The 24,571-nt window shown below is 33.5% G+C and overlaps 1 protein-coding gene across 1 annotated transcript in view; it reads left to right on the plus strand.

Annotated features, from left to right (window-relative positions):
- LOC114330261 (UDP-glucosyltransferase 2-like) overlaps positions 1–24,571 on the plus strand; it is a 128,552-nt gene that overhangs the window by 57,230 nt on the left and 46,751 nt on the right. Inside the window, exon 4 of the mRNA XM_050649544.1 lies at positions 2,893–3,422. Coding sequence (XP_050505501.1) covers positions 2,893–3,422 — 530 coding nt within the window. The remainder of the gene's footprint in view (positions 1–2,892; positions 3,423–24,571) is intronic.

Below are 24,571 nucleotides of genomic sequence, written 5' to 3' on the forward strand. Positions count from 1 at the left end.
TGGAGCAGAGACACTGACTCTAACCAAGGCAACAGCGTCGAAAATGCGGGTTGCTCAAAGGCGCATGGAAAGATCCATGCTGGGCGTAACTCTACGGGATAAAATAAGAAATGAAGATCTCAGACAAACAACCGGTATCGCAGATGTTGTAGAACGTATCACCAGGCTCAAATGGAACTGGGCAGGACACGTCGCCAGGCTGAAAGATTCCAGATGGGCACGAAAGCTGATGGAGTGGAGACCAAGAGAAGATAAACGAAGTAGAGGAAGGCCGCCTACACGATGGACAGATGATATCAGGCGGATTAGTAAAAACTGGCAAAAATCAGCACAAAACCGTGAAGTGTGGAAACAATTGGGGGAGACCTATGTCCAGCAGTGGACGTGAATTGGTTGGATGATGATGATGATGAGGTATTTCGTTTTGGTCTGGTTTATTACTAGCCCTCTCTTCTTTGCTTCTTTATCTAGTAGTAATATTATCTTCTAAAACGGGTAGTTCCCTAGGTTGGCTGTATACCATAGTTAAAAAACTCAAACATGAAGTAAAAACCACTTCTATGTAATTGGTATATTTATTAAAAATTTTTAAAATCCCAATGGATTGAAAAAATGTGTCCAATTCAGAACGTTCTCGGACCTATCAGTCCATCATCAGTGAATCTAAAATAGAATAAGTAATCCCACTAATAAAATTGAAAGATGGTTGAAATTTTAAAAGTTAAAAAAATGCGGTTATGATTACTTACTCGAATACTTGCTAAATAGCCCCAGAACCAAACAATGGTTGAAATTATAATTCAATCTACATACATTATGTTGTAGTGAAATTGAACAGGCTAAACGCCGATGTTAAAAGATATAACCTCCGGGAACATGGTGAAACAGGACTGTGGTGTAAGGTCGAAGGACAAGTGTAATAAGGGAAAGAGAGGGATTGAGAAAAGAGGGGGTGTGAAGGTTAATCTGAATGAAATAATGAAACGAAAGAGAAGTGAGAAGATAGTAGGGTGAATTAATTGGCTTTAGCTTAATAGGGGTTCGTGTAGTTAGTAATGATTAGTGTGTGTAAAGGAGTTTGGAAACAGTGAGGGAAAGAAGAAGATAGATGAAAAGGGCGAATAAGGTAAAGAAGAGAGAGAATAGGAAAGAAGAAGAGAAAGTTATAAGTAATAGGAATTATGAGAATAATTGACGGTGAATGGGGACAAAATTGCGGTTGAGGGATGTTTGTCTATTGACACAGTTGGGACTTTTCTTCAGGTCCTTGACAATTTCCAAATCTTCGTATAAGTCTAAACGGAGTGTATTTTTTTGTTGAATATTTTGTATCAACTGGACATCTTCAGGAATCTTAAGTTCGTGCTTATTGACTTTTAGATGGTGTGAAAAGGCTGAAGTGGTATCTCTCTTACTGTGTTCTGCAGATCGGGTAGAAAGAGATCTGTAAGTTCTGCCAATGTAGGTGGCATCACAATCTGAACAAGAGAGTCTATATACCCCACTCCGGTTCATATAATGGATAGGGTCTTTGGTATTGGTTAAGCTTTTGTTGAGAGTATTATTGACTTTAAATGAGATTTTGATGTTGTCACAAGAATTAGAAATGATATGTTTGACTCTTTCAGATAATTTGGAGTTATTGAATAGTAAGGAGGCATAAATTGGAGTAGTTGTGGATGATGTTGAGAAAGCGGATTGTTGGAGTAACTTAAGTTCTCTTTTTTGTTGAAGTTTGTTGATGATGTCTGGGTCATAACCATTGTTGACTGCAATCTGTTTGATAATGTTCCATTCTTTTTTTTTATTTCTTTATCTTATTCTTATTCTTTGGTTTTATCTTTTGTTTATCATTATTAATGATGATGTTGAGAAAGCGGATTGTTGGAGTAACTTAAGTTCTCTTTTTTGTTGAAGTTTGTTGATGATGTCTGGGTCATATCCATTGTTGACTGCAATCTGTTTGATAATGTTCCATTCTTTTTTTTTATTTCTTTATCTTATTCTTATTCTTTGGTTTTATCTTTTGTTTATCATTATTAATAGCAGCTCATACTTCCTTTTTAATAAATTTGATCAGTTTAATTTTATAGTAAACAGTCAAAATAAAATAATTTTATATTCTAAAAAATTTTTTTAAAACACAATTTTCTTTTCAAAAAACTATAGATTTAAATGTTAGACATTTTCAGATATTAAAATCTTTATCATAATATTATCATTGTTTTGGATCATGACCTTTTGTTAAAACCTTTGAAAATCGACTACCTTCTTCTCTACTGTCAATGTCACTCCGAACAGTTCCTTACAAACTTTTGACACTTGGTAGTCAACGTTGGCCTAAGATGGTTGATTAAGTTTCCTGGTAGAGTTTCACCATGTTCCCGGAGGTTATATCTTTTAACATCGGCGTTTAGCCTGTTCAATTTCACTACAACATAATGTAGATTGAATTATAATTTCAACCATTGTTTGGTTCTGGGGCTATTTAGCAAGTATTCGAGTAAGTAATCGTAACCACATTTTTTTAACTTTTAAAATTTCAACCATCTTTCAATTTTATTAGTGGGATTACTTATTCTATTTTAGATTCACTGATGATGGACTGATAGGTCCGAAAACGTTCTGAATTGGACACATTTTTTCAATCCATTGGGATTTTTAAAATGTTTAATAAATATACCAATTACATAGAAGTGGTTTTTACTTCATGTTTGAGTTTTTTAACATTATCTTCTGCATGGTTTTTAAGTCTCTAGTAACCAGTGCAATATCGTCTGCATACGCTTTCACTTGGGCTGGAGATTCGATATATACAATACTTAATATACATCAGTATATTAGTTCAAATTTTATATGGAAATACTTGATAATTTACCGTTTTTCTTTTAGAAATAAATACAAGTTTCGCAGACAGAACCAGCATGGGCTTCATCCGTAGAACAGCCTGGTACTTCCGCATAACCTACGACGTTACTGACCAACTGTTTTCAGACGCAGCGTTTAAGGCGTTTATAAAATCCAACGAAACATTTGATCTGGTGATAGCAGAATTTTCAGCGAACGAGGCCATTCTTGGCGTAGCTAAAGTATTCGAAGCACCTATAATTCTAGTATCTCCCACACCATCTTCGACCCTGATGTCAGATATGTTTGCTGCTCCGGCCCCTCCGTCCTACATACCAAATCCGCTTACAGCTCACACCAGCTACATGAGCTATTTCGAACGAGTCAATAATTTGATCTGCAACTCATTTGTGGAGCAGTATCAATATTATCTAGCCCTACCTTGGCAGCGGGACTTACTCACTAGATTTATAGATCCCAAGCTTAGTCTTAACGACCTTATTGAGGATATCAGTTTAATATTATTGAATTCGCATCCATTTGTCACCGAAGCTGTACCACTTACACCAAATATGGTAAGTAAAGTTTGTATATTTTTGAAAATTAGCTAATTTTAACATAATCAGTGAAGTAAAATCTGTACCATTAACAAATCTTTTACATGGCTGTCTTGTGGTGTTATATTTTCTAGCCCTACGCCCAGAAACAGACGAGCCACTCTGCAGCGCTACTCTGTGGCGCCACAAAGTGGCTTAGACTGGCGAAGTGGATTTTGTAGTGGCTAGCCACTGTCGCTCGTCTGGAATGGCATAAATTAATTTTCATAAGAAATTACGGCCTGTCATCGGAAGCTACTTTGTGGCGCCAAAGAGTAGCGCTGCAGAGTGGTTCATCTGTTTCTGGGCTTAAAACTTTTGGTTAGACCTGTACTCAGCCGCATTATCTCTTGAGTTTTTATATCATCAACGTGCGTGTGTTTGGTACAGTTGGCTAAATAAATGTGTAATACTTATTCCCGATAGCCAACTTTCTTTCTAGTATATCTTTTTCTGCTTCTTCTTTTTGTATAGACATGACTGTCGGTTTTTCAATGTGCCTCCAGTAAGTTATTATTCCATCGTTTTCGTGGTCTTCCCACTGATCGTCTTCCTATTGAGGAACCGTCTCTCGTCGTCCTTACTGCTCTATGTGTTGTCATTCGGCTTATTTGTGGTCGTTCCATTCTACTCTTCTGTTTTTTACCCAGTTATTGTTCGTCCGCTATAACTTTTGCCATGCGTCACGATTCATTTTCAAACAAATAAGTCAAAACATAAAGTGAAACGAACGTCGATGTGTATACAGGGTGTTTCATTAATAATTGTCCATATAGTCACTGGAGAAACCTTAGCACAAAATACGAAAATTTAACCTAAAACACTTAAATAAAATCTGGTTCCTTACTGAGTTACGGTGTTTTATCTAAAAATTTAAAAACTATTTTTGCTCAGAATTTTAAAACTATTCGACGTATCCTTTTCATTCTTGGCAGGAAGTATAGGTACTGTACAAACTACTAAATTATGTTAAACAAATGTTTCTGGCTATTACCAGAGGCGTACGACGGGGGAAAGTGAATGGTTGACCCTTTCCAAATTCTACGCTACTGGCGGAATTGCTATTTTAGTTCAATTTTTGGATTCTCCAATACTTTCTATGAAAATAATATACTCTTTATTCGTAACGATAAAGTCATTAGTTTTCGAGATCTTTGAAGTTAAACATGAAACGAGACGGTTATTTTGATTATGTAATGTATTGTATCGCTTCATTTTTAATTTGAAATATCTCGAAAACTAATAATTTTATCAACGTAGAATGAAGTAAACACTTCTGTTGTATATAGGTATATTATAAATTTATTAAAAAATTTTTAAAATTCATCCACAAGGGAGTGGTTGTACAAAACGTTTTCGGTCAAACTGACCATCCTCAGTGTAAACCTGGAAATAAGTGAACCACTTAGATTGAAATGCAAAAGGGTGAAATTTTGACAGTTAAAAAAGAAAATGTGGCTACTTACGTCCAGTGTACAAGTAATTGAAACTAGCCACTTGAATAGGTGTAAAACCGCAAAATAACATTATTGCTACATTATGAGCTGTATAGTAATCGACAATAAGTCGATGTCTTAAGATTAAAAATGTATCACATGTGGATGTATGTCATCCTTGCTCGGAATTAGCACAAGGTTGTGATCAGGTGAGAGGTTAACAACCAACTGATTAGACAGATTGGTGCCTGAAAATTCATGACAAGATGTCAAAGAAGATAGGTGGATTTCTCAAATGTCAACCGAAAAATTTTTGACAATGTGCATTAATATTTAACTTAATTATTCAATTGTGAATATGCAACTATTAAATTTGTTTGATATGAATTCTAAATTGTAAATAAAGGTTAATAAGCTATAATGATATATTCATTAGTGCACCGTAAACAAAAGCAAAATTCTACTCATATGCTGTGACGTCATAGACTGTTTGTCTACTGTATAGGACTGATAATAATTATATTAATTTGAGCAAAGTTATAATGAATGAATATTATTGAAAATTATATAGAAAATTATATAGAAAATTTTTAAAATTTTTTTTATCAAAATATGATATTTTAATAGAGTAGCAGCTGTAGAATTGGAAGAAATGCCAATAGGGAATGGTCGGTTGCATATGTTTCAGGGAACCAACGAATATAATGAGAAAATACCAATCTATAGATCTGTAATGTGAATTATTGGAGGTATTAAAGGAAATGATATTAAAAGAGGGAAGTGGAATTGAAAAAATGTATGTACATATCTTAATCAAGAAATCTTCTCTAAAAATATTTTGTTATGACTGAATGTAAAAAGTTTGTCCCATATAGAACTATTGAAAATCTAAATTTAGAAATATTATTAAAAAAGGTGATAAGGTAAGTTGCCTATGTTCAGTGGACAAATAAATGAAATATAATTACTGTTTTGAAATTAAATTGTGTGAATTGTTAAATGGATAAAGACTGATATTAAATTAGGAAAACTGCGCTGAAAGAAATGTACATGTTTTGATCAAAGAAGAAAATTAATTTTGATTGTAAGCTCTAAATGTAAAAAGAATATGTCACATATTAAACTATTGAAATTCTAGATTGAATATTGTATTGACCAAAGTTGATATTAAGTAAATTTATTAAATGTTGATAGCTGAGATTTATTTTTTAATTTTAATCTAAATGAAAAATAGAGTGAATCAATTAAAATGTTGGAAATTCAACAAAATTTTTGGTTATTGTCTATATTAGAATGTCATATCCGAAAAGATCAAGGGTTCCATGGTGTGATTTTGATATAATGAGAAAATGATTTTGTTAAGTGAAAATAATTAAAGAATGAGATGGAAGAGATAGAGTCTTGACAGGAGCACAGAGTGAAAGAAACTGGAAGTACTAAAAGAATATTTGATTAGGTATAATGTTTGGGTTTTTTGTTTATTTTGGGTTTGTAGTGGTATGTATAGGAAAGAAGGCCAATGTGAAGGTGAATAAAAATATAGAATTATGGAAATAATTGTCTATGAATGGGGGTGAAATCACGGTTAAGAGAAAGTTGACGGTTAACACAGTTTGGACTTGTCCTTGCGTCCCTGACAATCTCTAAATCCTCATATAGGTCTAAACGAAGGGTATTCTTATCTTGGATGTTATGAATCAAAGTCACACCATCTGGGATGTTAAGGTGGTGTTTGTTGACTTTGAGATGGTGAGAGAAAGCTGATGTATTGTCACGTTTAGTGTGCTCTGCTGCTCTAGTAGACAGTGATCTATAGGTTCTTCCTACATAAGAGGCATCACAATCGGAACAAGATAATCAGTAAACACCACTACGATTCATAAAGTTGATTGGATCTTTAGTGTTAGATAATGTTTTGTTGAGAGTGTTATTGACTTTAAATGATATGTGGACATTGTCCGAAGAACAGAGAATGTGTTTGATCTTCTCAGATATGACAGTATTATGAAAAGGTAGGGACCTATAGATTGGTGTGATGACTGGGTTTGAATTGTAAGCTAGTTGCTGAAGACGATTGGATTCTCTTTTCCGGATGAGCTTGTCGATTATATTAGGGTTGTAATCATTGTTGACTGCTATTTGTTTGATTATATTAAGTTCCTTGTTAAATTCAGCTGTAGATAGAGGTAGTGTATGTAGTCTATGGATGAAACTCCTAAAAGCAGAATATTTATGAGACAGTGGGTGGTTGGATGAAGAATGGATAACATGATCAGTTTGAGTAGGCTTGCGGTAAATACCAAAGTTGAACTGGTTGTTGAGTCTGGTAATGGAAAGGTCTAAAAAATTAATGGCATTAGATGATTCTAGTTCCATAGTAAATTTGATATTGGGATGGATTTGATTGATTTTGAATAAAAGGTGATTAGCTGAGTCTTGCTGACCATCCACAAAAACGAGACAATCATCTACGTAACGGAACCAATGTAGAACTTCAGGATTTTTCATGATATAATTGGATTCTAAATGATCCATAAAAACATCAGCTAGAAAGGGGGATAAGCAACTACCCATTGCTAAACCATCTGGTTGTTTATAGAAATTATTGTTAAAAATAAAGAAATCTTGTGATAGACAAATTTGTAGAATATCTATTATCGAAGAAATGATATGGGGTTGAATAACCTTATTGATTAGGAGAGTTTTTACCAGACTAATTGTTTCATTTTTGGGTACTGAAGTAAATAGGTTGCTAACATCAAAAGAAAGCATAGTAATGTTTGGATTCAGATTGATGAGTTGAAGTTTTTCAACCAATTGGTAAGTGTTAGAAACTGAAAATTGAGGAGTGAAGTTAATTAAGTTTTTTATTGTTTTTAATAGAAATTTAGATAAGATAGAAACTGGAGTATTAATGAAGCTAACAACGGGGCGTATAGGAATGTCAACTTTGTGTATTTTTGGCAAACCATACAACCTTGGAACTAAAGGGTTGCTAGGAATTTTGCTGTATGGAGCATCAAATTCAGTGAAAAAATCAGAAAATTGTTTGATGTTGTCTTTAAGTTTAGTGATAAATCTTTTTGTAGGATCTACTGTTATAGAAGTAAAATGGTTGCTCTCTAAGAAAGATGTGACTTTGTTGTTATATAAGTCACGTTCAAGGATGACAAGACAGTTACCTTTGTCTGCTTTACTGAAAATTAATTGATGGTTTGTAATTTTTTGTTTAATTGATTTTAATGACTTAAGAAAAGAGTTGGCTTTTTTGGAAGAAAGACTATGTGAGAAAGAAGAGTTATTGGAAGAATCAATTTTAGTTTTGAATTTGTTGAGAAAGCGGTAACAAGAGTTTCTGATAGATGTTCTGTCTGAAAGGGTTACGGAGAGATTTTCGATAACTATGTCTGTCTCGATAGAAAGGTTCTCTATGTCTTTGATTGAAAAATCTTTGGGGACTGAGTGTTTAAGACCGTAGTTGAGCAATTGTATTTCGTCTTTGGAAAAATTAATGTTGGTGAGGTTCTTTATACGGGGATGGAATTTGAAATCTGAAAACTTTCTGACATCTCTGACATCTGAAGCTTGATCGAGCAAAGTTTTGGCTTGAATAAGTTTAATTAATTTGTTATTAACTCTATTAAATTTAATTGAATTAGAAATCTCCACCTTATCCTGAACATCTGACATAAAGTTATTAATATTGGTTAACCGTTATAACAAATAAGAAAGCCAGTGTAACAAAAATAAGAAAACTTCTGTTGGAGTGAAAGTAAAAAGAAAGATATAGGTACTCCAACAGAAGTAAGGAAAAAAAAAAGACTACGTAACTAAATAGTTGGGATGAAAAGAGAAAGGTGAAGTAGCTTCTACGTTGAGAAGCCGCAATAGGAAAAATAAAAAAAAAATACTACTAAAGTGCAGTACTGAAGAAAGGGGAATTAGAAGGGATAGAAGTAGGAGTGGGAAGAGACAGAGGCAAACGGAATAGAGTTGGCTAGCAAGAGATGCAAGAAAACCACTTGACACTCAAGGATGGATACGGCTCGTTTGCATGCCTGTCGAAGAACAGTAGCTCTATATAGATAGTAATGATGACTAAAAGATGAAATAATAAAATAAGAATAATGTACTGAAAATGAATGGAGATGACTAATGACTAAAAACGGTTTATAACCAATACGGTTAATATAAAAGGTTTTATCAATATTAATAACTTTATGTCAGATGTTCAGGATAAGGTGGAGATTTCTAATTCAATTAAATTTAATAGAGTTAATAACAAATTAATTAAACTTATTCAAGCCAAAACTTTGCTCGATCAAGCTTCAGATGTCAGAGATGTCAGAAAGTTTTCAGATTTCAAATTCCATCCCCGTATAAAGAACCTCACCAACATTAATTTTTCCAAAGACGAAATACAATTGCTCAACTACGGTCTTAAACACTCAGTCCCCAAAGATTTTTCAATCAAAGACATAGAGAACCTTTCTATCGAGACAGACATAGTTATCGAAAATCTCTCCGTAACCCTTTCAGACAGAACATCTATCAGAAACTCTTGTTACCGCTTTCTCAACAAATTCAAAACTAAAATTGCTTCTTCCAATAACTCTTCTTTCTCACATAGTCTTTCTTCCAAAAAAGCCAACTCTTTTCTTAAGTCATTAAAATCAATTAAACAAAAAATTACAAACCATCAATTAATTTTCAGTAAAGCAGACAAAGGTAACTGTCTTGTCATCCTTGAACGTGACTTATATAACAACAAAGTCACATCTTTCTTAGAGAGCAACCATTTTACTTCTATAACAGTAGATCCTACAAAAAGATTTATCACTAAACTTAAAGACAACATCAAACAATTTTCTGATTTTTTCACTGAATTTGATGCTCCATACAGCAAAATTCCTAGCAACCCTTTAGTTCCAAGGTTGTATGGTTTGCCAAAAATACACAAAGTTGACATTCCTATACGCCCCGTTGTTAGCTTCATTAATACTCCAGTTTCTATCTTATCTAAATTTCTATTAAAAACAATAAAAAACTTAATTAACTTCACTCCTCAATTTTCAGTTTCTAACACTTACCAATTGGTTGAAAAACTTCAACTCATCAATCTGAATCCAAACATTACTATGCTTTCTTTTGATGTTAGCAACCTATTTACTTCAGTACCCAAAAATGAAACAATTAGTCTGGTAAAAACTCTCCTAATCAATGAGGTTATTCAACCCCATATCATTTCTTCGATAATAGATATTCTACAAATTTGTCTACCACAAGATTTCTTTATTTTTAACAATAATTTCTATAAACAACCAGATGGTTTAGCAATGGGTAGTTGCTTATCCCCCTTTCTAGCTGATGTTTTTATGGATCATTTAGAATCCAATTATATCATGAAAAATCCTGAAGTTCTACATTGGTTCCGTTACGTAGATGATTGTCTCGTTTTTGTGGATGGTCAGCAAGACTCAGCTAATCACCTTTTATTCAAAATCAATCAAATCCATCCCAATATCAAATTTACTATGGAACTAGAATCATCTAATGCCATTAATTTTTTAGACCTTTCCATTACCAGACTCAACAACCAGTTCAACTTTGGTATTTACCGCAAGCCTACTCAAACTGATCATGTTATCCATTCTTCATCCAACCACCCACTGTCTCATAAATATTCTGCTTTTAGGAGTTTCATCCATAGACTACATACACTACCTCTATCTACAGCTGAATTTAACAAGGAACTTAATATAATCAAACAAATAGCAGTCAACAATGATTACAACCCTAATATAATCGACAAGCTCATCCGGAAAAGAGAATCCAATCGTCTTCAGCAACTAGCTTACAATTCAAACCCAGTCATCACACCAATCTATAGGTCCCTACCTTTTCATAATACTGTCATATCTGAGAAGATCAAACACATTCTCTGTTCTTCGGACAATGTCCACATATCATTTAAAGTCAATAACACTCTCAACAAAACATTATCTAACACTAAAGATCCAATCAACTTTATGAATCGTAGTGGTGTTTACAGATTATCTTGTTCCGATTGTGATGCCTCTTATGTAGGAAGAACCTATAGATCACTGTCTACTAGAGCAGCAGAGCACACTAAACGTGACAATACATCAGCTTTCTCTCACCATCTCAAAGTCAACAAACACCACCTTAACATCCCAGATGGTGTGACTTTGATTCATAACATCCAAGATAAGAATACCCTTCGTTTAGACCTATATGAGGATTTAGAGATTGTCAGGGACGCAAGGACAAGTCCAAACTGTGTTAACCGTCAACTTTCTCTTAACCGTGATTTCACCCCCATTCATAGACAATTATTTCCATAATTCTATATTTTTATTCACCTTCACATTGGCCTTCTTTCCTATACATACCACTACAAACCCAAAATAAACAAAAAACCCAAACATTATACCTAATCAAATATTCTTTTAGTACTTCCAGTTTCTTTCACTCTGTGCTCCTGTCAAGACTCTATCTCTTCCATCTCATTCTTTAATTATTTTCACTTAACAAAATCATTTTCTCATTATATCAAAATCACACCATGGAACCCTTGATCTTTTCGGATATGACATTCTAATATAGACAATAACCAAAAATTTTGTTGAATTTCCAACATTTTAATTGATTCACTCTATTTTTCATTTAGATTAAAATTAAAAAATAAATCTCAGCTATCAACATTTAATAAATTTACTTAATATCAACTTTGGTCAATACAATATTCAATCTAGAATTTCAATAGTTTAATATGTGACATATTCTTTTTACATTTAGAGCTTACAATCAAAATTAATTTTCTTCTTTGATCAAAACATGTACATTTCTTTCAGCGCAGTTTTCCTAATTTAATATCAGTCTTTATCCATTTAACAATTCACACAATTTAATTTCAAAACAGTAATTATATTTCATTTATTTGTCCACTGAACATAGGCAACTTACCTTATCACCTTTTTTAATAATATTTCTAAATTTAGATTTTCAATAGTTCTATATGGGACAAACTTTTTACATTCAGTCATAACAAAATATTTTTAGAGAAGATTTCTTGATTAAGATATGTACATACATTTTTTCAATTCCACTTCCCTCTTTTAATATCATTTCCTTTAATACCTCCAATAATTCACATTACAGATCTATAGATTGGTATTTTCTCATTATATTCGTTGGTTCCCTGAAACATATGCAACCGACCATTCCCTATTGGCATTTCTTCCAATTCTACAGCTGCTACTCTATTAAAATATCATATTTTGATAAAAAAAATTTTAAAAATTTTCTATATAATTTTCAATAATATTCATTCATTATAACTTTGCTCAAATTAATATAATTATTATCAGTCCTATACAGTAGACAAACAGTCTATGACGTCACAGCATATGAGTAGAATTTTGCTTTTGTTTACGGTGCACTAATGAATATATCATTATAGCTTATTAACCTTTATTTACAATTTAGAATTCATATCAAACAAATTTAATAGTTGCATATTCACAATTGAATAATTAAGTTAAATATTAATGCACATTGTCAAAAATTTTTCGGTTGACATTTGAGAAATCCACCTATCTTCTTTGACATCTTGTCATGAATTTTCAGGCACCAATCTGTCTAATCAGTTGGTTGTTAACTTCTCACCTGATCACAACCTTGTGCTAATTCCGAGCAAGGATGACATACATCCACATGTGATACATTTTTAATCTTAAGACATCGACTTATTGTCGATTACTATACAGCTCATAATGTAGCAATAATGTTATTTTGAGGTTTTACACCTATTCAAGTGGCTAGTTTCAATTGGACGGCGTTATGCAGAAAGCTACCAACCCTCAATATATCAAATATTGGGTTGGATGCATATTTGGACAACAAAATACGAGTTCTCCATTCTGTAAAAACCTACCACCTCTAGATTAATATATAACCTATAAAACTATAAAAATGCTAAGCCACATATTAAATTTATCTGATATTCTAATTTGCAGAAACCTACCAACCCACTTGGTAGCATTTTAATAAAGCGCCACTTGCATCCAAGTGGGTTGGTAGCTTTCTGCAAATATTGGGTTCTACAACTCTACAGTTATAATAACCTAACCTAATAATTTTATGTATTGTTTTGCGTGTGGTTTACTGGATTACCGGCTTGTTTAATGTGTTTTAGTAGTGGTCTAGATTGTCTAGATGTACAAGCAGGAAAAAACCAATCCCGTAAGCTTAATGTCATACAAGAACATATTCTACACGAAATTTAATTTGAAAATAAAGCCATTAAAAAAAGACACCTGCAATGTTTGCGATACTTTTAAAATGAAAATAGATAATGAACAGGATGAAGAAAAAAAAAAGAGTTCAAGCAGGAACATACGAAGCATTTTCAAGTTGCAGAGGAGGCACAGAAAATGAGAAGAGGTGATTTCAAGATAGCGACTGAACAAACAGATCAAGAGTGTTTAAGTTTTGACTTGGAAAAAACCCTACCGCTTCCCAGAATACCTACAGGCATCGTATTTTATAAGCGTCAGTTGTGGGTGTATAATGCAGGAATACACAGTTCTAAAGAAAATGGAGGATACTGCTACGTTTGGGTAGAAGGTTCAGCTGGAAGGGGCGCCCAAGAACTAAATTAACTCCAGAAAACCTCTTACGCTTTGGTGTGATTCTTGCGGTGGGCAAAATCGAAATATTAAGTTAATACTTATGCTTAAATCAATTTTGCATGGGACACGCACAAACCTAGAAAGCAGTACCGTAAAATATCTCTGTTCTGGTCATCGTTTTTTGCCCAACGACACTGATTCCAGTGATATTGGGTCGGCTCTTAAACGACAGCAAATATTATATACCCCAAATGACTATATCGAGGTAATGCGTTCTTGTAGAAAGCAGAGACCATTGGTAGTAACCCAACTGCACGTCGAAGATTTTTTAGGCGTAATAAACATTGAGAAAAAAATTACTAATCGCAAAGTGACCGAAGATATAGAAAAAATTAATTGGTTGAAGATTAGGTCAATCAAATTAGAAAAGTCTGACCCATTTCGGCTAATGATACAACACGATTTTTCACAACCGTATCAAAATATTTCATCAAAAAATCTTCTCGGGGTAGAACTGCTAACGAAGAAATTTTTAGCGATTTAATACCACTGTGGCCTAACGGAACACCTATCGCTGAGGCGAAATTACAAAATTTAAAGGAAATGATACACCTTATTCCTACTGATGCATTGACTTTTTATCAAAATTTGCAGGGTGCCAATGTAACTGAAGATGTTGAGGATTTAGATTTTGAAGTGGATGAAGCAGATTAATATTAAAATGTATTAAATTAATACGTTAAATATTCATATCCTTAACTTTTCTGTAAATAAAAATTATTTTTTCTTACTTTACTGTTGTTTTAATTTAATATTGTTGGTATTAATTTCCCACTTTGCAAAATGCAGAAACCTACCAATCCACAAAAATTTGCCATTTCTCTTTTTAATTTACGATTAAAATATTTAAACATGTAGAAAATACCAAAATATTTATTCACAGTCAAAAAAAAGTTACAAAGTAGTAGCAACATATCCTACAGATTTTTTAAATCAATAAAAACTTTAAACTTGATTATCTCAGTTTGCCACTATTGAGGGTTGGTAGCTTTCTGCATAACGCCGTCCAATTACTTGTACACTGGACGTAAGTAGCCACATTTTCTTTTTTAACTGTCAAAATTTCACCCTTTTGCATTTCAATCTAAGTGGTTCACTTATTTCCAGGTTTACACTGAGGATGGTCAGTTTGACCGAAAACGTTTTGTACAACCACTCCCTTGTGGATGAATTTTAAAAATTTTTTAATAAATTTATAATATACCTATATACAACAGAAGTGTTTACTTCATTCTACGTTGTCTTAACAAAGGTATACAGCCAACTACAGGGTTTACCCTTTTAATGTTTTATTTAATGACGATATGGTCAACTTGGCTCTTAAGTACTTGCGGCTAGCTACAAAGAGGAACAACACTAAATTGGATATATGGTTCATATCTCAATGCCTTAATCACAAAGTTATTCCAAATTTTTGCAGAGTAAAAACATCAAAAAATGTACCTCCAAACATCAGGAGCTCACTACAAGTTAAATTAATGAAGAAGGAGATATGTAACCACTATGGAAAATTAAACTACCTCAACTGTCAACTTAAGGTAATGTATGATTCTTTGCTCGAAATAATAGGTTTTATCAATATTAATAACTTTATGTCAGATGTTCAGGATAAGGTGGAGATTTCTAATTCAATTAAATTTAATAGAGTTAATAACAAATTAATTAAACTTATTCAAGCCAAAACTTTGCTCGATCAAGCTTCAGATGTCAGAGATGTCAGAAAGTTTTCAGATTTCAAATTCCATCCCCGTATAAAGAACCTCACCAACATTAATTTTTCCAAAGACGAAATACAATTGCTCAACTACGGTCTTAAACACTCAGTCCCCAAAGATTTTTCAATCAAAGACATAGAGAACCTTTCTATCGAGACAGACATAGTTATCGAAAATCTCTCCGTAACCCTTTCAGACAGAACATCTATCAGAAACTCTTGTTACCGCTTTCTCAACAAATTCAAAACTAAAATTGATTCTTCCAATAACTCTTCTTTCTCACATAGTCTTTCTTCCAAAAAAGCCAACTCTTTTCTTAAGTCATTAAAATCAATTAAACAAAAAATTACAAACCATCAATTAATTTTCAGTAAAGCAGACAAAGGTAACTGTCTTGTCATCCTTGAACGTGACTTATATAACAACAAAGTCACATCTTTCTTAGAGAGCAACCATTTTACTTCTATAACAGTAGATCCTACAAAAAGATCTATCACTAAACTTAAAGACAACATCAAACAATTTTCTGATTTTTTCACTGAATTTGATGCTCCATACAGCAAAATTCCTAGCAACCCTTTAGTTCCAAGGTTGTATGGTTTGCCAAAAATACACAAAGTTGACATTCCTATACGCCCCGTTGTTAGCTTCATTAATACTCCAGTTTCTATCTTATCTAAATTTCTATTAAAAACAATAAAAAACTTAATTAACTTCACTCCTCAATTTTCAGTTTCTAACACTTACCAATTGGTTGAAAAACTTCAACTCATCAATCTGAATCCAAACATTACTATGCTTTCTTTTGATGTTAGCAACCTATTTACTTCAGTACCCAAAAATGAAACAATTAGTCTGGTAAAAACTCTCCTAATCAATAAGGTTATTCAACCCCATATCATTTCTTCGATAATAGATATTCTACAAATTTGTCTATCACAAGATTTCTTTATTTTTAACAATAATTTCTATAAACAACCAGATGGTTTAGCAATGGGTAGTTGCTTATCCCCCTTTCTAGCTGATGTTTTTATGGATCATTTAGAATCCAATTATATCATGAAAAATCCTGAAGTTCTACATTGGTTCCGTTACGTAGATGATTGTCTCGTTTTTGTGGATGGTCAGCAAGACTCAGCTAATCACCTTTTATTCAAAATCAATCAAATCCATCCCAATATCAAATTTACTATGGAACTAGAATCATCTAATGCCATTAATTTTTTAGACCTTTCCATTACCAGACTCAACAACCAGTTCAACTTTGGTATTTACCGCAAGCCTACTCAAACTGATCATGTTATCCATTCTTCATCCAACCACCCACTGTCTCATAAATATTCTGCTTTTAGGAGTTTCATCCATAGACTACATACACTACCTCTATCTACAGCTGAATTTAACAAGGAACTTAATATAATCAAACAAATAGCAGTCAACAATGATTACAACCCTAATATAATCGACAAGCTCATCCGGAAAAGAGAATCCAATCGTCTTCAGCAACTAGCTTACAATTCAAACCCAGTCATCACACCAATCTATAGGTCCCTACCTTTTCATAATACTGTCATATCTGAGAAGATCAAACACATTCTCTGTTCTTCGGACAATGTCCACATATCATTTAAAGTCAATAACACTCTCAACAAAACATTATCTAACACTAAAGATCCAATCAACTTTATGAATCGTAGTGGTGTTTACAGATTATCTTGTTCCGATTGTGATGCCTCTTATGTAGGAAGAACCTATAGATCACTGTCTACTAGAGCAGCAGAGCACACTAAACGTGACAATACATCAGCTTTCTCTCACCATCTCAAAGTCAACAAACACCACCTTAACATCCCAGATGGTGTGACTTTGATTCATAACATCCAAGATAAGAATACCCTTCGTTTAGACCTATATGAGGATTTAGAGATTGTCAGGGACGCAAGGACAAGTCCAAACTGTGTTAACCGTCAACTTTCTCTTAACCGTGATTTCACCCCCATTCATAGACAATTATTTCCATAATTCTATATTTTTATTCACCTTCACATTGGCCTTCTTTCCTATACATACCACTACAAACCCAAAATAAACAAAAAACCCAAACATTATACCTAATCAAATATTCTTTTAGTACTTCCAGTTTCTTTCACTCTGTGCTCCTGTCAAGACTCTATCTCTTCCATCTCATTCTTTAATTATTTTCACTTAACAAAATCATTTTCTCATTATATCAAAATCACACCATGGAACCCTTGATCTTTTCGGATATGACATTCTAATATAGACAATAACCAAAAATTTTGTTGAATTTCCAACATTTTAATTGATTCACTCTATTTTTCATTTAGATTAAAATTAAAAAATAAATCTCAGCTATCAACATTTAATAAATTTACTTAATATCAACTTTGGTCAATACAATATTCAATCTAGAATTTCAATAGTTTAATATGTGACATATTCTTTTTACATTTAGAGCTTACAATCAAAATTAATTTTCTTCTTTGATCAAAACATGTAGGGGAGAAGGGGGCTCCTTCAGACAGGGGGCAGCTTCAGACATTGATATTGTGGGTAAATTTAAGGACTCGGGTTGGCAACACTGCCATCAAAACATTCCATTACTACTCACACTATTATAGGCCAGTCTGTAGAACAGTGCAGTAAAGGGTTCACCTCATAAAGTGAAAAGTTAGTTTTTGGTGGTTGAAAGTTAAATTTTTGGATTGAAGGTAAGATGAGTTTTTTATTAGAAGATAAGACTTAGCATAATTAACATTGTTACCAGTTTTAAGTCCATTTAGTGCTGTATAACCTGTACTATTCACATTTGTTACTGATGGCACTCTTAGGTTATATTATTACATTTAGTGTGCACACATCGAGTGGGGCACCTTCAGACAAAAGGGTATGGGGCACTATCAGACAAACGCAATGGAAAATAGACACTTTTTTTGAAATAACGTGCTTAAAAGTTATATATATTTAGTTATTTAGTTATATATATTTATTGCTAGTTATTTAAAAAGGGTTTCTCTTTGTTGCAGATTGTCTGAAGATGGTAAGAAATAGGAAGAAAGAAAAAACAAAAGGAAATTTCGATGCCGAATCTATGAAAGAATGTGTAGCGGCCATCCTAGATGGTGAATCGATAAGAAATGCTGCTAAAAGATTTGGATTAAAATATCAAACTGTTGGTATGTACGTTAAGAAGTTTAGGGATAACCCAGAAGGCGAACATGATATGAAATTAAGAAACGATACTAGAAAGGTTTTTACTGACAAACAGGAAGACGACCTTGAGGCATATTTAATTAAGTGTTCAATAATGTTTTATGGTCTTAACAATCTAGAAACTCGTAAACTAGCACATGAGATGGAGAAAATGAACAATATTGACTGTCCTAAAAACTGGGAAGCTCCAAGAATGGCAGGAAAGGACTGGCTATACGGTTTTATGAAACGCCATCCAAGATTATCTCTCCGTGTTGCTGAAGGATGCAGTATTGCACGTGCAATTTCCTTTAACAAACATAATGTGAATGCTTTTTTTAATAATTTTGAAAACTTAATCAAAAGATACCCAGAACTCTGTGACTCATCCAGGATTTGGAATTTGGATGAAACAAAAACTGAAACTAACCAATAACCTTCTCGTGTGATTTCACAAAAAGGCCAAAAACAAGTAGCAGCTGCTGTAAGTGGTGAGAGAGGAACTCTGGTTACTACAGTTTTGTTTATAAATGCAGCTGGAAATACAATACCTCCTGCCCTAGTATTTCCGAGAGTGCACTTCAAGAGCCACATGATAAATGGAGCACCAAACGGGACCTTGGGGTTGGCTCATCAGTCAGGTTGGATGACCACTTCCATTTTCTTTCATGTGATGCAGCACTTTATAAAATGTTCAGGTTCCTCTGAAAAGAGAAGAATGCTTCTAATTTGCGACAATCATGAGAGCCACTTGTCAATTGAGGCAATAGAACTAGCAAGAGCTAATGGCGTGCACATTCTAACAGTTCCACCCCATTGTACCCACATGTTGCAACCACTGGATGTGGGATTGAATAAACCTTCTAAAACATATTATAATGCTGCAATTGATTCATGGTTGAAGTCTAACCCAGGCCCAACGTTTTGGAATCTATAACGTGGCTGCATGTGTTGGAATAGCACATGGCCGTGCCATGTTACCACAGAGAATTATAAATTCTTTCAAAAAAACAGGAATATTTCCAGTTGACAGGCACATTTTCACCGACGATATGTTTGCTCCCAGTTTGGTCAGTGAGAGACCTAATCCTCCAGACGAAACTCTTTCTGATGAACCTCTAAGATGCCAACTAGCTGCAAGTCTACCAACTTTAGAATCTGAAAAACCACCCTCATCTTCCCAAATTTCAAGCGAAAACTTTCAGCAACCAATAGACACTCCATCAACATCAAGCTGCCAAAACTCTACCCCTATGCCCCTTCAACAGCCTGGCTGTTATTTCAGTCCTGATGAGATACGAGGATATCCAAAATCAAAACTCAATACTAGCTCCAAGAAACCAAGAGAAAAGGGGAAAAGCAGAATAATAACTGACACCCCAGAAAAGCTTCTTCTGGCAGAAAAACAGATCAATAAAAAAACAAAGAAAACCTCCAACTCTAATGCTGGCTGAACGTACTAAATCCACAAAAAGAAAACTACTTTTTGAAAATGAAAAGAATGAGAAGACAACTGATGATGAAAATGACAAAAACTCTGATGATAAGGTATTAGAAGAACCACAGCAAAATTTTGACAGGAGTGAATTGAAAATTGAAGATTTTGTGCTGGTTAAATTTGGGACTGTAAAACAAAAAGATGTGTACTATGTTGGGAGAATCACTGGTAAATGTGATGATGGAGATGTTGAAATTTCATTTTTGAGAATGTCATCTAAAGTAAATTATAAATTTTTCTACCCCATCGTACCAGATATCTCTAGTGCTTCTTTATCAGAAATTGTAGCCCTTTTGCCAACTCCTTCTGAGCAGGGTACAAAGTGACAGCAATCTTTATTGTCTTTTTCAGTTTCATTAGAAAACTTCAATATGCATTAGGGGTTTGACTAAGTATCATAATATAGTTTTAAATATTGTAATAAATCATTTCTAAAACATTTATATGAGTGTTGTCATTTTTCCAATTGTGTCTGAAGCTGCCCCATTCCCCGTCTGAAGGTGCCCCCTAAGTGGGGTACCTTCAGACGTTTTTAAAAAAGTGGTTTTGATTTTTTTTTACAACAAGTATAGGGTTTAATATTAAAAGCATATATATAGTGAAAGTTGGGTAAACAATGTATCTTAGGAATATTTTCTTTCTTTATTTGGTGATGTATTTAGAGTGATATGACAGTTTAAATTTTTATGTCTGAAGGAGCCCCACTCTCCCCTACATTTCTTTCAGCGCAGTTTTCCTAATTTAATATCAGTCTTTATCCATTTAACAATTCACACAATTTAATTTCAAAACAGTAATTATATTTCATTTATTTGTCCACTGAACATAGGCAACTTACCTTATCACCTTTTTTAATAATATTTCTAAATTTAGATTTTCAATAGTTCTATATGGGACAAACTTTTTACATTCAGTCATAACAAAATATTTTTAGAGAAGATTTCTTGATTAAGATATGTACATACATTTTTTCAATTCCACTTCCCTCTTTTAATATCATTTCCTTTAATACCTCCAATAATTCACATTACAGATCTATAGATTGGTATTTTCTCATTATATTCGTTGGTTCCCTGAAACATATGCAACCGACCATTCCCTATTGGCATTTCTTCCAATTCTACAGCTGCTACTCTATTAAAATATCATATTTTGATAAAAAAAAATTTTAAAAATTTTCTATATAATTTTCAATAATATTCATTCATTATAACTTTGCTCAAATTAATATAATTATTATCAGTCCTATACAGTAGACAAACAGTCTATGACGTCACAGCATATGAGTAGAATTTTGCTTTTGTTTACGGTGCACTAATTAATATATCATTATAGCTTATTAATCTTTATTTACAATTTAGAATTCATATCAAACAAATTTAATAGTTGCATATTCACAATTGAATAATTAAGTTAAATATTAATGCACATTGTCAAAAATTTTTCGGTTGACATTTGAGAAATCCACCTATCTTCTTTGACATCTTGTCATGAATTTTCAGGCACCAATCTGTCTAAGCGTCATAAAGTTAGCGAAACGATTTTTTTAAAGTCGTTATTTTGACTTCTACCATAGCTCAAAAAATTGCACCTCGTTTGCGGATAATTGCACCATTCAAAATTTCATTTGCGGAGTTTCCGTTTTCGAGATATAAGCAAATCAAAAGTGGAGATTTCGGCGCAGCGCTAAAAATAAATGTCGATTTTCAGGGTATAAAATGCCGTAAAGTCACTAAATAACCATATCCAAAAATTGCACCTCGTTTGCGGATTATGAATAAACTGGTTTTAATTGAAAATTGTGAAAATTGAAAATGTTATAAAGGAAAAATGTTATTAATGTTGGTTGCCTATACTGTAGGGGCAAAGGAATGCCAGAATAATTTTCACTTTTGGTAAACCTAACTGTAAGGCTAAAAGTAGTATGTACCATAGTCAAAATAACTCCTCCTGACTTAAAGGTAATCCCTCCTTTGAAATTTCATTTGCGGATATTCCAATTTTAAGTTATATCAAAATGAAATTTCTCGGGACAGCGCCAAAGTATATATTTCCATTATCGGGATATTTATTAAAAGCTGTAAAAATAACAATAACTATATCATTTAATTTCTTCTGGTTTGAGGATTACGAATAGACCTGGTTTAAACTAAAAATCATAAAGCTTAAAAATTTTCCGAAGAAAAAAATTTTCCATTTTGGTGGTCCTAAACTGTATTTGCAAAAGTATTATCTGTATTGTAATGTATATCTAAAATGACTGTTTCTGACGTAAGAAAATCCCTACATTCGAAATTTCATTTGCGGATTTTCCGTTTTCGAGATATAACCAAATAAAAAGTTGAGATTTCGAATAAATTTTCATTTTCTGGGTATAATCACCTAATTGCTCCTCGTTTGCGGATTATAAATAAACTGGCTTTAATTGAAAATAATAAAAATTGAAAATTTTATAAAGAAAAACGATATTAATGTCGGTTGTGGTTGCCTACACTGTAGGGGTAAAGGCAAAGGAATAGTAGTGATGTTGATTATAGTTACTTTCGAGGATTCGTTACAAATCGTTACTTTTGTATAAAGTAATCATTTACAAAATAAAAATGTGTACCATTTTTATTCAGTTACAATGCGAAGGCAAAACAATCTTACTTTTCAATTAGAATACGGAGTGCAATCCAGCTCTCTGAATCGAGATTTTCGATTCTTATAGGAATCTCATCGGAGAGAGCTTAGGCTGGTTCTCCATATCCTAACTGACCAGCACCGAGAGCTTTTCCCACACATTGCAACTGAAACAAATAGGGTAGGTGACTAGCGTCATCTGGCAATTGAAAGATGAAGTTTTTCAATCCTAATAGCAACATTAATAATATTGAAAAACATTAAAAATATTACTAAATGATTTTTAAATTGAAAACTTATTGGTCCACTTCCCTGGTGACACCTCCAAGGCTTCTACAATATGCAAGCCAAATGGATGCTGCAGTGAAGACAAAGGGAAGGAATTCTACACTATGCAATTCACATCCCCGTCTGCAGCTTGGTAAAGTTCTAACGAAAAATGCACCTAGTTACTCTACGGAGTAATACGACTATAAAGTAAAAATGTATACCATTTTCATTCAGTTGCAATGCGAAGGCAAAACAATCTTACTTTTCAATTAGAATACAGAGTGCAATCCAGCTCTCTGAATTGCGATTTTCGATTGTTATTGAAACTCATCGGAGAGAGCGTAGGCTTGTTCTCCATATCCTAACTGACCAGCACCGAGAGCTTTTCCCACACATTGCAACTGAAACAAATAGGGTAGGTGACTAGCGTCATCTGGCAATTGAAAGATGAAGTTATTCAATCCTAATAGCAACATTAATAATATTGAAAATATTAAAAATATTACTAAAAGATTTTTAAATTGAAAAACTTATTGGTACATTTTCCTGGTGACACCTCCATCCATCCATCCATCCATCCAATGGCACTACAGCCCAAATTGAGCCTTGGCCTCCTTCAACAAGCTTCTCCAATCATTTCGATTTACCGCTGTTCTTTTCCATGAACGCGTTCCCAGGAAGTTCCTGTCATCCTCATCGACTTCGTCTTCCCATCTCTTTTTAGGTCTTCCAACAGGTCTTTTTCCCTGCATTCTTGCATTCACAATTTTCTGGGGATTCAATTCTCATGCATGCGGACCACGTGCCCTGCCCACCGTAATCTCTGACTCTGCAGTTTAGTGTATTGTGCTAGAGTTGGTTCGCTATATTGCTCGTATATTTCTGTATTATACCTAATTCGCAAGTTGTTATTTTCACTTATTGGGCCCAGTATCCTACGGTATATTTTTCTTTCAAACACATCTAATGCATTGGCAGATTTCTGTGTCACCACCCATGTTTCGCAGCCATAACTTACTATGGGCCTGATTATTGTTTGATATACCGGGAGTTTTGTTTTCCGGTGTACGTCTCGCGATTTGAATATGTGGCCCATCGCGAAATAGGCTTTATTTGCCAGCACAAGCCTTCTATTTATTTCCGGTTCTTCTTCATTGCTTGCAACCAGATCCATTCCTAGGTACGTGAATCTATTCATATGTTGTATATCGTCAATAAAGTGTTGTTGCGCCGGTCTATTTGATCTGTTTTGTATGAGTAGTTTTGTTTTATTTGTATTTATTGCTAGCCCTACTGCTTCTGCACTCTGTTTCAACCCAACGTAGGTTTCTTCCGCTGCATTCATTGTTCTGCTCATTATGTTTATATCATCTGCGTATGCTGCTAATTGGGTAGATTTGTTTGTAAGTATGTTATTTCCTCTCACCGTCAACCGTCTAATTACATATTCAAGAACAAGATTAAAAAGCGTTGGAGCCAGTCCGTCGCCTTGTTTCAATCCTTGCGTTATTGTAAACGCATCAGTGATCTGTCCTTGAATACATACCTGTGCTTCTGTTTCTGATTGTCATTTGCACTAGTCGTATTAATTTTGATGGTATGCTAAATTCTTCCAATATATTAGGTATCTATTGAATCATAGGCTTCTTTAAAATCTACA

The sequence above is a fragment of the Diabrotica virgifera genome, chromosome 4, assembly GCF_917563875.1.
Source record: "Diabrotica virgifera virgifera chromosome 4, PGI_DIABVI_V3a".
NCBI lineage: Eukaryota > Metazoa > Arthropoda > Insecta > Coleoptera > Chrysomelidae > Diabrotica > Diabrotica virgifera.